Source organism: Pan troglodytes, chromosome 8 (genome assembly GCF_028858775.2).
Source record: "Pan troglodytes isolate AG18354 chromosome 8, NHGRI_mPanTro3-v2.0_pri, whole genome shotgun sequence".
Taxonomy (NCBI): Eukaryota; Metazoa; Chordata; class Mammalia; order Primates; family Hominidae; genus Pan; species Pan troglodytes.
In genome coordinates, this window is record NC_072406.2 from 118810299 (window position 1) to 118829867 (window position 19569).

General features: G+C 40.1%; 1 protein-coding gene across 6 annotated transcripts in view; it reads right to left on the reverse strand.

Annotated features, from left to right (window-relative positions):
* SORCS1 (sortilin related VPS10 domain containing receptor 1) overlaps positions 1–19569 on the reverse strand; it is a 590109-nt gene that overhangs the window by 131609 nt on the left and 438931 nt on the right. For all 6 annotated transcript variants that reach the window (XM_024346619.3, XM_009459224.5, XM_003951748.5 and 3 more), the window contains exons 7-8: positions 4779–4897; positions 2105–2194 (exon numbers count right to left, since the gene is read on the reverse strand). In XM_024346619.3, coding sequence (XP_024202387.3) covers positions 2105–2194; positions 4779–4897 — 209 coding nt within the window. The remainder of the gene's footprint in view (positions 1–2104; positions 2195–4778; positions 4898–19569) is intronic.

Below are 19569 nucleotides of genomic sequence, written 5' to 3' on the forward strand. Positions count from 1 at the left end.
TATTCCCGGCCAGGCTCAGTGGCTCACACCTGTAATCCCACCACTTTGTGAGGCCAAGGCAGGCGGATCACGAGGTCAGGAGTTCAAGACCAGCCTGACCAATATGGTGAAAGTCTGTCTCTACTAAAAATACAAAAATTAGCCAGGCTTGGTGGCACACTCCTGTAGTCCCAGCTACTCGGGAGGCTGAGAAGCAGAAGAATCGCTTGAACCCGGGAGGCGGAGGTTGCAGTGAGCCAAGATTGCGCCACTGCACTCCAGCCTGGGTGACAGAGCGAGATTCTGTCTCAAAAACAAAACAAAACAAAAACAAAAACAAAAAACAGTTTATTCCCAAGAGTGCGCATAAGATGAGGATATGGTCTCCATTTCCACATCCCTCTTGAACAACAGCAGCATGTCATTGCATTGAGGATAATTCTTTTTTTAAGGTGCAAATCCTGCAAGTCAACTACTTCATTTATTAGTCAATCAAAGAAACAACAATTTATTTCAATGCTCAAGAGGAAAAAAACAAAACAAAACCTGGCTCTGTTGTATTTGTTGAGTTAACATGTTCATTTCTCTGACAGACCTTCCTAAGAGATTATCAGAGGTAATTTGAACAACACTCAGTTTTCCTTTTACATAGTGATGTTATCCAATTCTCATCTAAGGCACAACTTAAGTGTTGTAAATTCTTGTCTTATTGGAGAAAAAAAAAAAAACACTTAAGCCAAATCAAGAACAACAAGAACTTAAATGTATCCATACACAGAAATACATACAGTTCTGGATAATTACCACAGTCATTAATCTCTCAGCAGTTGAAAATAACAACCACGAACATAGCTATAGTTCTTTCAAGTTAATAGTGCAACTCAGTGTGTGTTATTACCTCTAATGGGCTGAGGCTTACATCCCACCTTTCACTACGTTAGGGTGAGGGAAGGGTGGTAGCCAAGAAAGAGAATTCATCCTGGAGAAACCAGAACAATCTGTTACCACCGGCTCTCCCGGGAGAGGAGGCATGCTGTGTCCTTGTGTTATGTCTATTATATGACTTCCTGGGCAGCTATCTGGTGTTGGTTCAAGACAACATACGACAAAGTCACGGATGAAAATATAAGAGAAAGAGGCATGGAAACTCAATTAAAAAAAGTTATGTATGTTCTTTGTGCAACCCAAAGGCTTCAAAGTTGAGCTATAACTCTCTTTAAACCTGCATAGTCCCCTTCTTATAGCCACATACATCTCCCTTGCTCTAAGATTAAGGCACAGTACATTTACAGTTCCAAGTCACTTCAAATACATCACGATGGCAGCCAGATCGCAAATACACAGCTCTGAGCTCCCGAGTCAGTTTGACCTCCACTAGGTGGCGCTCCATATTAACGCAGTTCTTCAGCACTTCTGGAAAGACAGCCTGGGGATGTCAACAGCTGAGGGTCTTTAACTTTTGTTTGCCTCTGTTTTCCAAAGGATATGCCTTTGGGGAAGTCTAAAAAAATTAGCTGCGACTCAGAACTCTAAAGACAACCAGTCTCATAAGTTTACAGGGAGCTGACTGGCTGAGAAAGCAAAGTCTGGTGCCACGTCACGGCATCACCGCTCAGTAAACAACTGATAATCAAACGGGACAGAAATGGATGGCAGCTGTTGCACTGAGACATAACACATCCAAAAAATATTTTCTGTCTTGTTAGAAAACCAATACATATGGCTTGAAAATCTTTACTATTGAAAAGCAAATCAATTATTAAAATTCATATGAATGTTCCTATAGCAACAATCTCAGAGACAAGAAAGAAAGAAAGAAAGAAAGAAAGAAGATAGAGAAAAAGAGAAAGTAAGATGAAAGAAAGAAAAAGAGAAAGAGAAAAAAAGAAAGTAAGATGAAGGAGAAAGAGAAAGAAAGAAAGGAAGGGAGAGAGGGAGGAAACAAGAGGAGGGTAATAAGACTGACCAAAGAGACAGTAAGGCAGAGCAAACTTGGGAAACAGAGATGAGAGATGTAAAGAAAACATGACTATGAGAGGCTGAAAGAGTCCTTGGGAAAGGGATGGAGGCTGGCTTCTGTGAATGAGAGTCAAGAGTGAAATGAAGAAAGTGATTTAGGCCATACCTTGGGCAAAGCATATTTCGGAAGCTTCATTTGGGCAAATGCATTCCTTCGGTAGGACACGTAGTAATGTGGCCGCCCTCCTGATGTCAGCTGGATCATAAAAACAAGATTGTAAGAAGCTCGAGCTACTGTAACAGGCACAGGTCACAGAACAGTCACCTGAATGGAAGGAGGAAGCTTCCAACACAACCAATGGCATTAATGTCTATTGCGGACAAGTGTAAAGAATTGGCCTTCAGTTCAAACACAACTTATAAAGACTATGTGAGCTGGTCAGCGGCCCAAACTGAACCTACTGGACAAAAATACAATTCTTAAATTTGCACTGTGACTCAGATGCCAGAAAACATTTTGAGTTATTTTTTTCAAATGGGGTACATTGGCTGATTGCCATCACCAGCCCAGGTCTCTAGACCCAAGCCTGTGACCCTACAAGTAGGTCCCTGTGCCATATCAGAATGAAATGGCCCAACTCAAACAGTGGCAGAGATGGAGGCTCACATCTCTGGGCACTGAATTCCAATTTGATGGTGTTACACTGATGATTATGGGCACATGGCACAGACAGGAGTGCTGGCATATTAGACAGAAAACCAGGCTAGGATTGGTGTCCAAATTCAATCTAGGTCTCTTCTATTTAATTTTTTTTTTTTTTTTGAGATGAAGTTTCACTGCTGTTACCCAGGCTGGAGTACAATGGCACCATCTCGGCTCACTGCAACCTCAGCCTCCGAGGTTCAAGTGATTCTCCTGCCTTAGCCTCCAGAGTATCTAGGATTACAAGCCCTTGCCACCACACCTGGCTATGTTTTGTATTCTTTTAGTAGAGATGGTGGGGGGGGTGGTTTCACCATGTTGCCCAAGCTGGTCTCGAACTCCTGACCTCAGGTGATCCGCCCGCCTCGGCCTCCCAAAATGCTGGGATTACAGGCATGACCCACTGTGCCCAGCCTTTTTAAAAAAATTTTTAAAGCTAAATCTCACTCTATTGCCCAGGGCTAGAGCGCAGTGGCACAATCATAGCTCATGCACCCTTCAACTCCTGGGCTCAAGTGATCCTCCCCAGGAGCTGAGACTACAAGCAGGTGCCACCACAGCCAGTTCCCCTCCAATCTTGTCCAAAGCATGCAGCCCAAAGAATCCTGGTGGGTGTGAGAGAGGGCAGGAAGGTACAGAGGGCAGGTAGAGAGGGCAGGTGTGGTCTCCAGCCAGCACATGAGCAACCTGCAGGCACAGTGTCAAGGGCACCACCACGTCTCTCTCTCTCTCCTACACAGCCACTCTTAACCCCTGGAAATGCCTGGAGTTTCAATGACAGCTGGAGTCTGCATACTCAGAATGTCAACAAATGCGCATGTTCATCACATTAGGAATGTGACTTGGAAAGTTATCATCTTCACCGTCATGTGGCCAGATGACCTCTTAGGTCTAGTGAGGGGTTACAGGATGTTCATGGTGGCATGGGTAAAGACTGTGTGAAATTCCAAATGCAGAATTGATTCTCATTTGTAAGTCATAGATGTGGATCACAAAGTGTTATTAGAAACCAAAAAAGGTTCCTGGGAGCAGCACTGATACAGAAATTAATTATTATAGACAGAACCAATACGTGTAACTATTCGAATGTCCGTTGACAACGTGATGCTGAAATTGTCAGAGTATTAATTACTAATTTCCCTGAAGAATAAAGAAATGGTGTGTGTGTGTGTGTGTGTGTGTGTATGTGTGTGATCATATGTGAAACATTTTATAAGTACACAGGCTGGTAGGCATTTAAACAAATTGCATCCTCAAAGCATGTAATTAAATATTCCAAATCACAATTTCTTGTCGAAATAAATGTAATACTGTCTAGAATGGGTCTTCATATATATATATGTATACTTTTATATATACATATAAGCTATTTAGTAATTTTACCTTTGTCATTTTTAACATGGAAGGTGGTAACTGAGTTTTTAAAAGCATTGTCCAAACAAGCTTAAATTTTTCCTTGAATGCTGAAAAGCAGTGCAGCGTATTTGCTTCTTGTCTCTACTAACAACTCAGGAAACGTCAGCTTTTTAAACTGTTCTCCACTCTCTTGGGGGTGAAAAACCTGGCTGAAAACATCTGCTCTGAAGTGTCCTTATTCTAATCACAGTTGGTGCATGACAATAAAAGCTGATTACTCTCCCCCTGGCCTCTGCCTCCCACTATCTCCAGCCACCCCACAGCTTCCCTTCCCATTCCTGCTTCTCCACTTTTAAGGTGGGTATTGGGGAGGGGGCTGATTGGCTGACCCTTTCCCAGATAGAAAGAGACTGACATATTTGTTCAGTCCCTTTGATAACTGGGAGCTTCTTTGGAATGCAGGTGTGGGGGACAGATCGTACTGTGCATCATCCTAGAGACAATCTCACTACTCTATGCGATGCCTTCATGACCCCATGTTGATAAGATCCTCTGGACACAGCCCAAAGAAATTCATGACTATTCTGTTAGTATAGAAGATTCCACACTCACTAATTATCCTTTTATTGAAAAGATAGTGATTTTCCCCTCTCTCCCTACCTCCTTCCCTCCCTCCCATCCTCTCTTTTTGACTCTTAATGGAGTGTAAAGCAGGCAAAAGGGACAGAAACAAGGAAAAGAAAGGTTTCTGAGACAATCAACAGAAGTGGATTTTTCATACCTGAACAAACACATAATGATCCTGAACAATCAAAGAGTCTGGGTCAATGTAGCCTGGAAAAGGCTGATTCCTGTTGGCCTCTGTACAGTTCTGCATTCGGCAAGTTAGATAATGTGAATCTGAAAAAAACAAAAAAACGAAAAAACATGGGGTTGAGGGGGATATACAGACAGAGATTTAGAGTCAGGGTGGACGTTTGATATTTCCCTTACCATTTCCAATTTTTTTTTTTTTTTTTTTTTTTTTTTTTTTTTTTTTGAGACGGAGTCTGGCTCTTTCACCCAGGCTGGAGTGCAGTGGTGCGATCTCGGCTCACTGCAAGCTCCACCTCCCAGGTTCACGCCATTCTCCTGCCTCAGCCTCCTGAGTAGCTGGGACTACAGCATCCACCACCATGCCCGGCTAATTTTTTATATTTTTAGTAGAGATGGGGTTTCACCGTGTTAGCCAGGATGGTCTCGATCTCCTGACCTCATGATCTGCCTGCCTTGGCCTCCCAAAGTGCTGGGATTACAGGCGTGAGCCACCGCGCCCAGCCACCATTTCCAGTTCTTTAAACAAGCCTCACAGTCTTTGTTAAATACGTTATTGTCATTGTTATTATTATTTAAATTATTATCATTATTATTTTACTCACCTGCTCTCAATACCACCTACATCATCTCCTGGTGCTTCCACCAAGTCTTGATATCCTAGAATACTAAATTCTTGCTAATTATTTTTTTCCCTCCAAACCCAAATGAAAATATTTTCAAAAACTGGCAATAATACTTGGGATTTCATGGTCAATTTTTTCTCATTAGTAAGTTTCACCTTCACACTTTGATCTTTGACAAAGAGGAAAACACACATACATCTAATCATTCATCGTCTAATGATAAAAATGATGTGGTTATAAGATTCTAGGTTAAGTAAGATAAGGGTTTTTCTTTCATAATTCATTAGAAGTAAAACAGAGCCGGGAGCTGTGGCTCATGCCTGTAATCCCAGCACTTTGGGAGGCCAAAGCAGGTGGATCACGAGGTCTGGAGTTCACAACCAGCCTGGACAAGATGGTGAAACCCCGTCTCTACTAAAAATACAAAAATGAGCTGGGCGCAGTGGCAGGCACGTATAATCACAGCTACTCAGGAGGCTGAGGCAACAGAATCGCTTGAACCCAGGGGGGCGGAGGTTGCAGTGGGCCAAGATCACGCCACTGCACTCCAACCTGGGTGACAGGAAAAAAAAAAAAAAAAAAAAAAGCAAAACCGAATTGGGAGGAGTTCCTTGAGTTAAGACTTTGCTTTTACTTTACAATTGAATCAGCTGAGACCCTGGATCTCACCTGGTGATAAATACAACATCAGTAATGACAACTCTTACGTCAGTTTGGTCTCTATTGCTGGAAATATATTTTATCAGGGAGGCTATTCCTGTTTTTTGAGCACACTATCCTGGCCTCTATCTAATCAGGTTATGTTACTCCCTTACTTAAAACTCCTTTTGCCTCTTTGTATTGAGAATAAATTCAAACTCTCCACCACCCACCATGCCAACCCTCCAACCTCCCCCACTTCTCACCATGCTAATCTCTTCTACTCTCTCTGTGATTCTTCTAATCCACCCTACTTTATGTTCAGGAAGTTGGCCAAACTTTCTACCACTTTAAAGACTCTTCATTTGCATTCCCTCTGCCTAAAATGCTTCTCCCCAGGCTGTTCTCAAAGCACGTTCTAGATTTCAGCTAGCTCACTGTTACATCTAAGGATCTTCCATAGTTATTCTTTATCACACACCATCCTATTAATTCTTTCTATGGAATTTATCACAATATAAAATTACCTTGTTATTTCTTTCTTACTGAGCCGTGCTCCCATTAGAATGTAATCTCCATAAAGACAAATGCCTTTTTTGTTTTTGTTGTTGTTGCTGTTATTCACTGTTGTGTCCACCAGATCCTAATACTGTTCCTGGCACACAGTAGGCAACAAATGAATATTTGTTGGAACATGCCACTTATTGAAATATATCCTTTTGAGTATAAAAAAGGAGTTATTTTACTTGTTTTTGATGCTTAATGAGTAGGTGGGTTTGATTTTAAGATATCAGAGACTTACGCAGAATTCCATTTTTCCAAATGAAAATATCAGAAGATGATTATTTACAGGAAATTGAGGTGGGGAATAGTATGTAGAGATAGATAAGCTAGATATAAGGATTCACTAAAGATTTCTCTTAAGAAAACTAGGAAGGCGGAATTGTCCAGGACCACCTTTACTTAAGGAACTTATGTGTACCTACCTGTATTCTGCAGAGTGCCACTAGGGGGCGGCATGCACTCTTGCTCCCTCTGACCAATGACTGATGGGGTTTCTGATAACCTCTCAGTAGACAATGGTGGAGAGCCTTACACACCATCTTCCTTCACCCCACTGCCATTTCCGAAGATGGGGATAGCTCTCAAGTGCTTTAACCTGTCTAGTCCTGGTGAAGCCACCTCCAAAATTAAATTAGAGTCCTCTATTCTTCCTTCCTCATCTCCTTTTTCAGGCATTCCTGTAATTTCACGTTAGAGCAGAACACAGGATCTTTTTCCTTAAAGACAGTTTCTGGGACTATCCCTTCCCAGAACGATCCTCCGTCTAGCACACAAAATCTTTACCTCATAATTTTACACTCCACCAGACTGTTTTACAGCTTTTAAGTGACTTCTGTTTTCCAAAATGTAGCTTGGGGGTCATAGAAACAATGGAGATTTATGACGATAAGAACTGGGCTTGAATTCTGGTGTGGTTTATTTATCAGCTGTGTAGTTCATAAGAAATCCTTTCATCTTCCTGAGTCTTGCTGTTACTGCAATGCTAACCAATGTTCTGTCTTGGTTTTTCTGTTCATGGTACTGAAAGCGAATCACTGAGACAATGAGTATTGCTAAGGAAGAAGACTTGAATCAGATGCCACAGCTGAGGAAATGGAAGATCAGTCTCAAATCTATCTCCCTGACAAACTAAAATTAGGAGTTTATATAGCAGGGAAGAAATGTAACAATGTGTGGGAAAATAGGAATTAGGGGGTGTAAGGAAGAAGAGCTGGTCAACAGAAAGCAAGTTGTCAGTTAGGCAATCAGGATGAGTGAGGGGTCTGGTATCTCATTGTCTAGATGCAGTGATCTGCTAAACTTAAGTTCCTTGATGATACCTGGGAGGCCTGATGGTTGGTTTCCTGAGAAAGGAACTTGGATAAGAAGTCGGATAAAACAAATGTAACTTTCTCAAGTTTGAAGACTGGGAGGATCAATTTCTGTGTTTATTCAAAAGAAAGCGTAAACATCATGTTCTATGGGACAACTGGGCCAATTTCACTGCCTCCTTCATCTATTAAAGGAGGATGCCAATATCAACTATCTTGTACTTTAGCTGTAAGAATTAATTAAAATAACATATATGCTAAATGTTTTGAAACTCAAACTCATACAAATGTTAGTTGTTATGATTAAGAATGATAATATTTCTGTTTTCTGTTTTGCCACCTTTCATAATGATGAGAAATTTTGGGAATACACTTAAAAAGACTAGTTAAGCCAAATTTAAATATTCCAGTTATATTTCTGAATCAGGTTCTTTGGCGAGCTACTGAACACCCATTGTTCTCTGCCTTTTTGCTGAAAAATCCAATATCGGATCTGTCAGCTCATCTTTTCTCCATGTGACTCAGAAGTTCCCATATGCAAGGAGGAATGCTGTCACTCTAAACCTACTCAAGCCTTCCTTCTCCACTTGCCATTGGTTGTTTTAGAAGAGGGCATTTAAACCTAGTACTGGTACATGAGAAGTGAGGAGAGAGCTTTTAAGGGGAATCTGAGAGATATCAGGAGATACAGCAGAAGATCTTCTGTCTCTGTAAACACTGTGTCTCAATGTGAATGGCTCTAGGTTTCTGGTTGCCCAAAGGAGCCAGTCTTACAGTCAAGCTTATATAACGAGTATGACAACTAGATGGAAAGTACCCATTTTCTAATGACATCATTGAGCTGTTGATGGTACTGAGCCTCAAGCTGCCCCAACCTCTGTGCTTCTTGTTATGTGAGACAATGAACAAAAACAATGGCTAAACACAATGAGAGCTTGATTAGGAGGTCTTGACCTTCAAATTACAAATACAATTTCCAACTAGAATTTTTAAGACTGACACCTAATGAGGACTTGATGCATACACAATTCTTGTTTTATTTGTATTAGTGTCTGATGGCTCTTTTCTTTTCCTTAAGACCTAAATCTCCTCTTCAGAGGTCCCTGTACAAACATAAGATGGAAAATAATAACATACCCTTTTCATGTTTCTAATTCATCTATATAGAAATTATTGATCTAAGGAATTTAGGGAGAAAACAAAGTTGGAATTTAACATTTGTTGTTCATCTGTGAGCCAGGCAGTCTGAAGCATGTTCACATAGCTATAGCACGTTTAGTCTTCACAACACTACAGAGTATACCAACTGACTTTGCAGATAAAGAGAATGAAGCTAAAAAATAGTGATTTGTAGAAACGGCAGTATGTGGTTGCAACGTGGTTAGACTGACTCCAACTTTGGTTTATTTCTACTATACTATGTTGCATGAAAAATCCCAGTGAGTGTGGGGCCAATTTTTGTTAAGTATATTTTGGCTTCTATCTAAGGTTCAAACAGATACCCCAAGATACAAAATAAGAACACCTTAATATTTTTGTGTGGTAATTTGGCAATATGAATCAAGATACTTAAAAATGCAGGACCAGCCTGACCAACATAGTGAAACCCCATCTCTACTAAAAACACAATAATTAGCCAGGCATGGTGGCACGTGCCTGTAATCCCAGCTACTTGGCTGGGAGTCTGAGACAGCAGAATCACTTGAACTCAGGAGGTGGAGATTGCAGTAAGCCGGGATCACGGCACTGCACTCCAGCCTGGCAACAACAGTGAAACTCTGCCTCAAAAAAAAAAAAAAAAAAAAAAAAAAGATACTCTTTGACCTAGGGTTTATTTCTGAGAATTCTATCTAAGGAAAAAATCAAGGATCAATGCAAAGATTCAACAACTAAGATATTTATCAGTGTTATTTATAATAAAAAATTTTGGAGAAAACATAATGGCCAACAATAGAAAAAGAACTTAATAAACTATGGAACATTTAGAGTTTGCTATTAAAATCTTGCTTTTATGAGGAAATGCTTAATATATTTTATATTATAGAAGTAGGTTACCAATTAGTAATATTATTCCAATGTTAATTTCCTAGTTTTGAAAAATATACCTAGTTTTCAAAATATTATTTTGAAAAAAATAACATAATATGTTAACATTAGAGGAAGCTGGGTATAAAGTACATGTATTCTGTACTATCTTGGGTGACTTTTCTGTGTATCTAAAATTATTCCAAAATAAAAGTTTTTAAAAAGTAGGTTACCAAAATATGTGCATTTTGGACCTGAGTTTTTTGCAAGTCATAGATATATCTATAAATGTATGTTTGCATAGGAAAAATGAATAAAAGATATATATGAGATGTCAGCAACAGCGGAGAGCCACTAATGTGAAAGAGTTGGCAATCTTTACAACAAATCCCTAGTCCAGCCCTTCTACAGCCGGGCAAGTAGGGGGAGGGGAGTCAAGACGGACTTGTGAGATCAACTGTCTCTAATCTCTCTGCTTGTTCTTTCTCTACTTCCCGTGCCGCATATTGCTGTTGAGCTGTGCAATAAGCCTATCTTTGGTCTGAGAATTACCAAGTGTAAAATAGGGACACAAGAAAAGCCCCGGAAGAGGTCTTCAAACCACTTCTTGCTCTGAGTGGCTCAAAGTGAAATTTGCAAGCTGAAGGGGAAATGAACCATCTTGAACAGTCTGCCCGTGGTAAAGTGTTCCTGGTTTGTTCCCTTTCTCCTCCTAATGGAAAACAGAAAGAAATTGGCTGCACTTCATAATGAGGGACCAAGCACTCATCCCCCTTGGGGCTTGCTGTAATAGTATTAAGTATGATGAACTCTTTCCATATTCAATTCTGGTGAGTGTATGATGTGATTCCATAGGAAGTATCTTGTAATTTGGCATTAATTAATGTCAATTAATGCATGCAACTGCTAGACATTAGAATTAATTTCATTACTTTTCCTACACAGATGTTTTCCTTGCCATAGGTAATTAGGACACTGTGCTATTCTTTTCAAGCATCTTCACTCTCTGCAACAGCTGCTGCTTAGAATAATGCAATCCCCATCCACCCAAAACCTGTGCTATTCTAGAGAAGGGAAGCTGCTTTTAAAAAGGTAGGCTTTGAACAGAAGCTCAGAGGTTTAAATGCAGGCTCAAGGCCTGCTAGCTTAGTAAATCACTCCACGTCTCCAAACGCTGATCTAGAAAATGGGAACAAACAATATCCATCTTGCCAGAAGTTATGACATTTGATGACCTTAGTCTTGAAATGTGTTGAGTCTAGCGCCAGGTTACACTGTACTCACATAATGATAGCTGTAGTTGGTATTTAAGTCCTCTCTCTGTAATCACCAATACTGCTCACTGTGTCTCAAGCTAACCACCTGCAAAGTGCTAAGGATATTTCTACCCGAGGCAGCTTCTTTCTTTTTCTTTTTTTTTGAAGACAGAGTCTCACTCTGTCACCCAGGCTGGAGTACAGTGGCAGCGATCTCAGGTCACTGCAACCTCCCGAGTTCAAACGATTCTCCTGCCCCAGCCTCCCAAGTAGCTGGGACCACAGGCGCATGCCACCACGCCTGGCTAATTTTTGTATTTTTAGTAGAGACAGGGTTTCACCATGTTGGTCAGGCTGGTCTCGAACTCCTGACCTCGTGATTCGTCTGCCTCAGCCTCCCAAAGTGCTGTGATTACAGGAGTGAGCCACCACACCCGGCCACTTCTTTCTTTTTATATTCAATTTTTGTTTGGGTTAAAGATTTTTTAAGTACGTTTTTAAAAACACCATGAAAAAATATTCTCCTTGTATAATAATTAATACAAATACAGGTCTTCTGCATAGGCAGCAGACAGCACTGCCAAATAAGTAGGGCTACAAGGAGAATGTGGAAGTCATCTCTGCACCCAACACACAGGGCCAATCAGCAGGTGTGGCAGGTGTTCCGTCTTCCTGTTGGAGCGATTTTCTAGGTCCTAGTTCCATCTCCAGCATGGCGTGCGACTCTGAGAAAGTCATTGACCAAGCTTGGTTTTAGACTATTTCTTTACATAATGAGAGTTATTAGAAGCTTAGAAACAAAACGGATGTTAAAAATCAGACTATGACTTTAAGATCCAACAAATCTTTACCATAAATTATCCACTGAAACCTGTTTCCTTCCCACTGCTGCCAAAACAAAACAAAGCTCTGGGATGTTGCTGGCAAGTCTGTGTCTTGAGGGCTTCTGCTATTTCTAAACAGCATGCTTAACTCCTGGCTGACTCCCTATGTTCATTCAGAGTTCTGCTGGCTTGAACAGCCTTTTCCTTTCCTGTTACTCAGTCCAAATACTTCCTCGACCTTCTTCTGTGAAGTTTTTCCTGGGGCTTAGACAAACCTTTCCATCCCCAGAATGTCTTCATTGATAACAGCAGCAGCAGCACTAACCTCCAAAATAACCAGAGCAACCTTTCCTCGGGGTCAGGAACTGTGCTAAGTGGATCACATGTTTTTTTCTCTCTGAAATTTTGTTTAAAATCCAGGCCGGGCTCGGTGATTCACACTTGTAATCCCCAAACTTTGGGAGGCCGAGGCGGGTGGATCACTTGAGGTCAGGAGTTTGAGACCAGCCTGACCAACACAGCAAAAAAATATATTACAGATCTCTGGGACTCTATCCATCCATTCTATCATTCAACAAGTGTTTATTTAGCACCAAATACTTTAATTTTCCCTAATATTGTAGACGTTTAATTATAAACAAAGCTAGAAACGATGCAGGCAAGCATAAGCACTTTAAAACTCACCTATTCCCCATTGTTTCCACTTGGAAACAATTTAAATCAGCAATTTAAGCAATCTGTTTAAAAGCAGAACAGATTTTGAAGCCCATACAAGCGCATATAACTTTTCCTTTTGTTCTACTGCTCTATTACTTATTTTGAAACTTCTGTATTAAATGTTCTCACTCATCACGCACGCACACACGTGTCAACACGCTGCTGTTCATCATATACACTTAATTCCTATCAGGATTCTAGTGCCCTCTGTCACATGTACCAGCTAGAAATTGAGAATGTCAAAAGTGAGATTCTAGTCTTGGTTCCGGAAAGTCTACACAGAGGACGAGATACTTCTGTGAAAATTATAGACTTACATCAAATGTTCTAGCTTGGCATGATGAGTGTGATTTAGCATTGCTTTCTTCTGTGAAATGTCTTGATTTGGGACCAGTGTATTTGACTAAATACTGTATTTTATTGTTGGCCTTTAGGCATTCAGGAGGCCATGACTACTACAGGGAAAATTCTGGGATCATAAAATTTAGCCAAGCATGAAACTAAAAACTGGGAACATGAGAGAGAAAACAAAAGCATACTATTAGGTTGGTGCAAAAAGTAACTGCAGTAATTGCCAAAAACCGCAATTACCTTTGCACCGATCTAATAATATAAATACAGAAAGTTCACTGTCCAATTACAGTGCAGCATGGTGAGCGCATTCTAGGATGAATGGAAGTGCTATGGGCTTGCCGGTGAGATATTTAATCCTCATACCTCTGCACAGATGTTTTACTCTGTGCTAGAAACTTTTCCTGTGACTCTGAATTTATTTCACTTTGTATCACACAGAGCTGTGGACTTGTTATTCCTCCATGGCCTATTTAGTCCTCTTTAGGCTAGAGACTATTTTACTATTCAGACTATGTTATAGAGTGAATTACTTTCGTCAGGGATGGGGACATGATGGAAAAGCTGAGGGAAAGCCTAGAAGGCTGCCTGGAATGATGACAACGATAACTCATTATTCCAGAAAGAAGGAGCACTGGGCAGGAGCAGAGAGGCATGAGAGAATGTGAGATGTGTTTGGGGAACACTGGCTGTGTGTTTTGCGAGAAAGTCCTACTGGAAACCCACACTAGAACCTAGTTTAGTTGGGTAAAGACAGAAAATCATATACAAAGTCACACTCAATCATGGAGAACTGAGAAGCACATCACATAACTTTCTGTGTCCGCAATTGGTTCCTTCTGGTGGGTTCTTGGTCTTGCTGACTTCATGAATGAAGCCACAGACCCTCACGGTGAGTGTTACAGTTCTTAAAGATGGTGTGCCCAGAGTTTATTCCTTCAGATGTTCAGATGTGTCTGGAGTTTCTTCCTTCTGGTGGGTTCGTGGTCTTTCTGACTTCAGGAGGGAAGCCGCAAACCTTCACGCTGAGTGTTACAGCTCATAAAGGTAATGCAGACCCAAAGAGTGAGCAGCAGCAAGATTTATTGCAAAGAGCAAAAGAACAAAGCTGCCACAGCATGTAAGGGAACCCGAGTGGGTTGCCACTGCTGGCTGGGGTGGCCAGCTTTTATTCCCTTATTTGGCCCTGCCCACATCCTGCTGATTGGTCCATTTTACAGAGTGCTGATTGGTCCGTTTTTACAGAGTGCTGATAGGTGCATTTACAAACCTTTGGCTAGACACAGAGTGCTGACTGGTGTGTTTTTACAGAGTGCTGATTGGTGGATTTACAAACCTTTAGCTAGACACAGACCGCTGATGGGTGCGTTTTTACAGAGTGCTGATTGGTGCGTTTACAAACCTTTAGCTAGACCCAAAGCACTGATTAGTGCGTTTACAAACCTTTAGCTAGACACAAAAGTTCTCCAAGTCCCCACCCAATCCAGAAGCCCACCCAGCTTCACCTCTCATGTCCAAATTAAGTTTACAAAGACAGTAGGGAGTAGGGGAAGGAGTTAAAGAGCAACAGAGACAGAGAGAGAAGGATAAAAAGTAGGAAGAAAAGAAGAAGGCAAGCAAGAATGAAAAGTGGAAAGTGGGGAGGAAGAAATGAAACTGTTTAGCTCATGAAGGAGAAAGCATACAGTTTCCAGTTTCTTCTCCAGGTGTTTTTTTTTATTTTTGGAAGGGGGAGTGAGGGGAGAAGGTGTGCACATTTACTTAGATGTGTCTACATGCTGTAAGATTAATTTCAGAACAGAGAGACACTGCCTCTAAGACATGTGGATATATTCAATGAACAGTTTCTTTTTTTTTTTTTTTAGATGGAGTCTCACTCTGTCGCCAGGCTGGAATGCAGTGGCACCATCTTGGCTCACTGCAACCTCCGTCTCCCAGGTTCAAGCGATTCTCCTGCCTCAGCCTCCCAAGTAGCTGGGATTATAGACAAGTAACACCACGTCCAGCTAATTTTTGTATTTTTAGTAGAGACGGGGTTTCACCATGTTGGCCTGGATGGTCTTGATCTCTTGATCTTGTGATCCACCTGCCTCAGCCTTCCAAAGTGCTGGGATTACAGGCATGAGCCACTGCGCCCGGCCTCAATGAACAACTTCTTGATTATTTTTATCACCCTCCATACCAGCTATCATACCTGAAACATAAGAGATGCTCAACAAAGAACAGTATGGCACAGTCCTTGTCTCAGATAATGGAATAAAGACAGATGACACGTTTGCCCACCCCTCTCTCTATTCCAGCCACCTGGCCTTCTGTTATGCCTCAGCCATGCTAAGCATCCTCATATCCATATCCTTTGCATGTACTCTTCCATTTGTCTGGAATGCTCTTCCACCAGGCAGACACACAAGTCTCTCCCATATTTCCACACAGACTTGGCTTAAATACCAAATGCCACCTTATCCGAGATTTCTTCCTTGCTGGCCCTCTTTCTCTGACCACTCTCTATTCTCCCTACTCTGTTTTTCTCACACATTTGTAGCTCCACTTCTCATACAAATACTTCATGCATTTTTTATAACATCTCCCCTAACTAGAAGGTAAACTTTATGAGAGCAGAGCCTTTGCATCAATTCCTAATCATCCCTCATTCATGCCTAGAAGAGCATCTGATGTGGCGTAGATGTCCAACAATATTTTTTGAATGAATGAATAATAGGTCCAGAGTGAAACAGACCTGGCTTTAAATCCTAACTCTGAAACAATGGAAAAAACACTTAATCTTTGTAAGCCCCACTTCCCATCATTAAAATGAGGAAAATAAGAATAGTGTCTACCTCCAAGGATTGTTATAAGTAAGGCAGCTGAAAAGTATCTAGTGTGCTCACACCAGATAAATAATAGGAATATAATGCATGATCCTAGCATCATTGTTACTTGAGAATTTAGAGGACAAAGGAAGAAAATATGTGAGTAAATGCCGATGCTACTTTTTTTTTAAGTACGATGCTACTTTTTTTTTAAGCCGGAGCCAGAAACATTAGAAATTTTTCACTTGGGGATTACCACATCTGCATGTTATATGGAGTGCTGCTATTGTATTCCGAGGGATACCAAGGACCCAAAGCCTAGATCTTTGTCCTAAAGTTAAGGCCTGTGAGTGAAAAGTTTTCTGTGCACCTTTGTTCTCTCAGCCTCAGCATGGAAGATAAGGGCACAGACCTTCATGCAGGTGGGTGGGCACCTGGGAAGCAGAGGAAGTGGCATATAATGGCTACAAAGAACCCAATTTGAAAGCTGCCCAGCTGAGCCTGTTATTGTACTGTCACTATCAGGCTTTTCAATGCTGTGCTAGGAGGCCCGTGTTATCTTATTTCATGCTTTTCTGGGTGGTTGTTAGGGCTGTCTTCAGGCTACTAAATCAGAGAGGCCAAGTGGATATCACTAGTCATTGAAATCAAGAGCCTTTTGCAATACGAAATATGGGGTCAGAATAACACTGCTAGAAAAAAAAAAAAGCATAGTACTAGATTCTGGCTATATATACTAGCTAAACCTTGATGCTTTATTTGGGGATAGAAGAGAGGTGAGAATGTGCATTTTCTCAGCATGTCAGGAAGTGGTAAGGATCTGTTAGAATCTGAAGCTGACCAGAAATGGAAACGTCTAACCTCTTCCAAGGTCTACCTTGGAAGTTATTAATAAATTGACTAAAAAAAAGATAAAGGAAGACTCTGAAATGCGGGGTCTAATAATGGCAACTGTTGTGCTAGTGTTGGAACTTTGGCCAAAGTGGGGGTACCAATTTGATATTTTTAAATGTGTGTATCAATGCCAAAGGTTTCATCTTTTCTATTCAAAAGATTTGATTTTTTAAAGTTCGCTGAAGAAGAAATAAAGGTAGTGACGAAAACCAAATAAAAATTCTCAACCTCACTCCTAATTAAATAAATACAGATTAAAACAATAAGGATATGCCTTTTTAAAATTTGCTCTCAGATGGGTTATATTTGAAAAGTCTTTGATAATGTCCAAGATTGCTGAGGGCTTGCAAACACAGGCATTATGATACTGATAGACTATTTATTGTTGCAAATATTTCAGAAGGCAATCTGACAATGTCTACAAAAATTTGAAATGTATATACTCTCTGACCCAGGAATTTTCCTTCATAAATTCTCTTTCCGTAGTGTTTGCTGCTTACGCGAGCTTGAATGCGGACTAACCAAATAAATAATATGTGTGTATGTGTATATATTCGCATTGTTTGAAATAACCAGAGGTCTGTATATCTACAAAGGTCTCTACAATTTAGTAATTACTAAATATAGTTGACTTTATAATGGAGTTCTATGTATCAATTAACCATGAAGTTGCTAAATTTGTATGTGCTGATATGAAAAGATTTTTAACTTATATTTGTATTCACAAACACTAAATTTGCCACAACAATTTTTCAACAAGAACATGCATGTAAGCATACGTGTCTATACATATACGTATTCATCTGTATAAGCCTAAACAATTTCTGGAGAAATATAGCAAATATATAAATACGCATATATATATATATATATAAAACAATAAAAGGATAAGAGGTTTTATATATATATATATACATATACCTTTTTATTGTTATCATTGCTATTTTTGTTGGTATAAAAGTAATCTATATTCATAGTAAACACACTCTGTGGGTGAGATATTGAAGACTTTGAGAACTGAGGTCTCTATTACCTCCCCAAAGCATTTCAGCAGCGCTTACCTTATCCAGATTTTGACACACTTACTGTTCAATATGGAAACTAGGTTGGAAAGCTGGTGGATAGGAAGTAGAAAATGAGATTTCCAGTTCTTACCCAAGACCAGAATTAGTGGGATGCATAGTTATATAAAGTTGTGAGTTTCTTTTATTTCTGCTTGTTAAAATGCTAGTTTGAGGTTCATTTCACAGAGTTCTCAGGCAGTCATTTTCACAGTTGGTTAAAGGGCCAAGGTTTGTTGTTCCCCAGTGAATGAGATTAGTCCTTGGGAAACTTGTTATGAGGTTACTTATTCATGCAAATAAACACTGGGACCAGTAATTGTCCCCTGTCCCCTGTTCCTGCTGGCACAGATCACCACCAGTACAGAAACATTCAGGTTGCGGGTTGGGCCTTTTATTTCAGAAGTAAAAGGGAGAAGCAATAATGGCCAAAGGTGGTACTGCAGGTTCTCTTACAGATGACCATAATATACAACTATATATCCATGTGTAATTGCCATGTGAAAAATTCTGATAAAAGCTATGTTACTTTCCTCCAAAATCAAATATGCATAAAATGTGGCACCCAGTTTCAGGGAGGTAGTAAGTCTCTTGCATTCATCTGTTAGTACTCCAGGACTCCACAGACCCAGTGGTTAAAGATCCTTCTTTCAGTAGATATACCTAAACAGTGACATATTAATATATTTATTCAACAAATATTAAATGTTTCATCTGGGTGTGGTGGCTCATGCCTATCCCAGCACTTGGTCAAGCCAGGAGGATCGCTTGAGCCCAGGAGTTTAAGACTAGCCTGGGCAACATGGTGAGACCTTATCTCTACTAAAAACGTAAAATAAAATAAAAATAAAAATAAATGTTTTGGGGCTCTAAGTTGTCTTTCGGACATAGAACGGAGATTAAATAAGATACAACTTTTCACACAGCTTTCAATCCAACAGTTTGGTCAACGTTTTCTCTTTAACTATATGCATTACACACACACATACACAAATGCACCTATGTTAGGTAAATCAATAGAATGTAGGTTTCCTTTTTAGTATTTTAATGTACTGGGCTCCTACAATGCACACACACACACACACACACACACACAGAATATTTAAACAATAAAAGATCTGCTTCATGGATGAGGACCTGTCAATTTGTCTTCTTTGAACTCAGGGGCCAATAATAAATGCCACATCCAATAAATATGTTCAAAAATTTCCAATAATACCTCCCGTGATTGATTGTAGTTGAGCCTGCTCTTTTCAGCTCACCTCCCAAGGCAGAAAGTAATACAAGAAAGAATAACATCCTTGTCACAGATGTAAACTACAAGATATCTACATATTAGAGGATAGTTGGTAAGAAACATCAGTGCCAACCATAGACTCTCACAGAACAAAAGCTTTCTAGAGGATCTAAGATAAAGTACTAGTTTATATAAATAACCACACATTCCTATGCAGACACTTGTTGCTTTGGGAGCAAATGTTCAGAATCTGTGCCATGGACCCCATCAGCAATCTGAGAAAGCCTGTGGACCCATTTTTTCAGAATGTTTTTAATGCATAAAATAAATTACCCAGAATAGACCAAAAAAAACTAATTCAATTAAATTTAAATAAAGTTATTAAAAGATTAAAAAACAAATATTTAATACCCTTGTATGTACTCTTTAAATTAATATATTATAT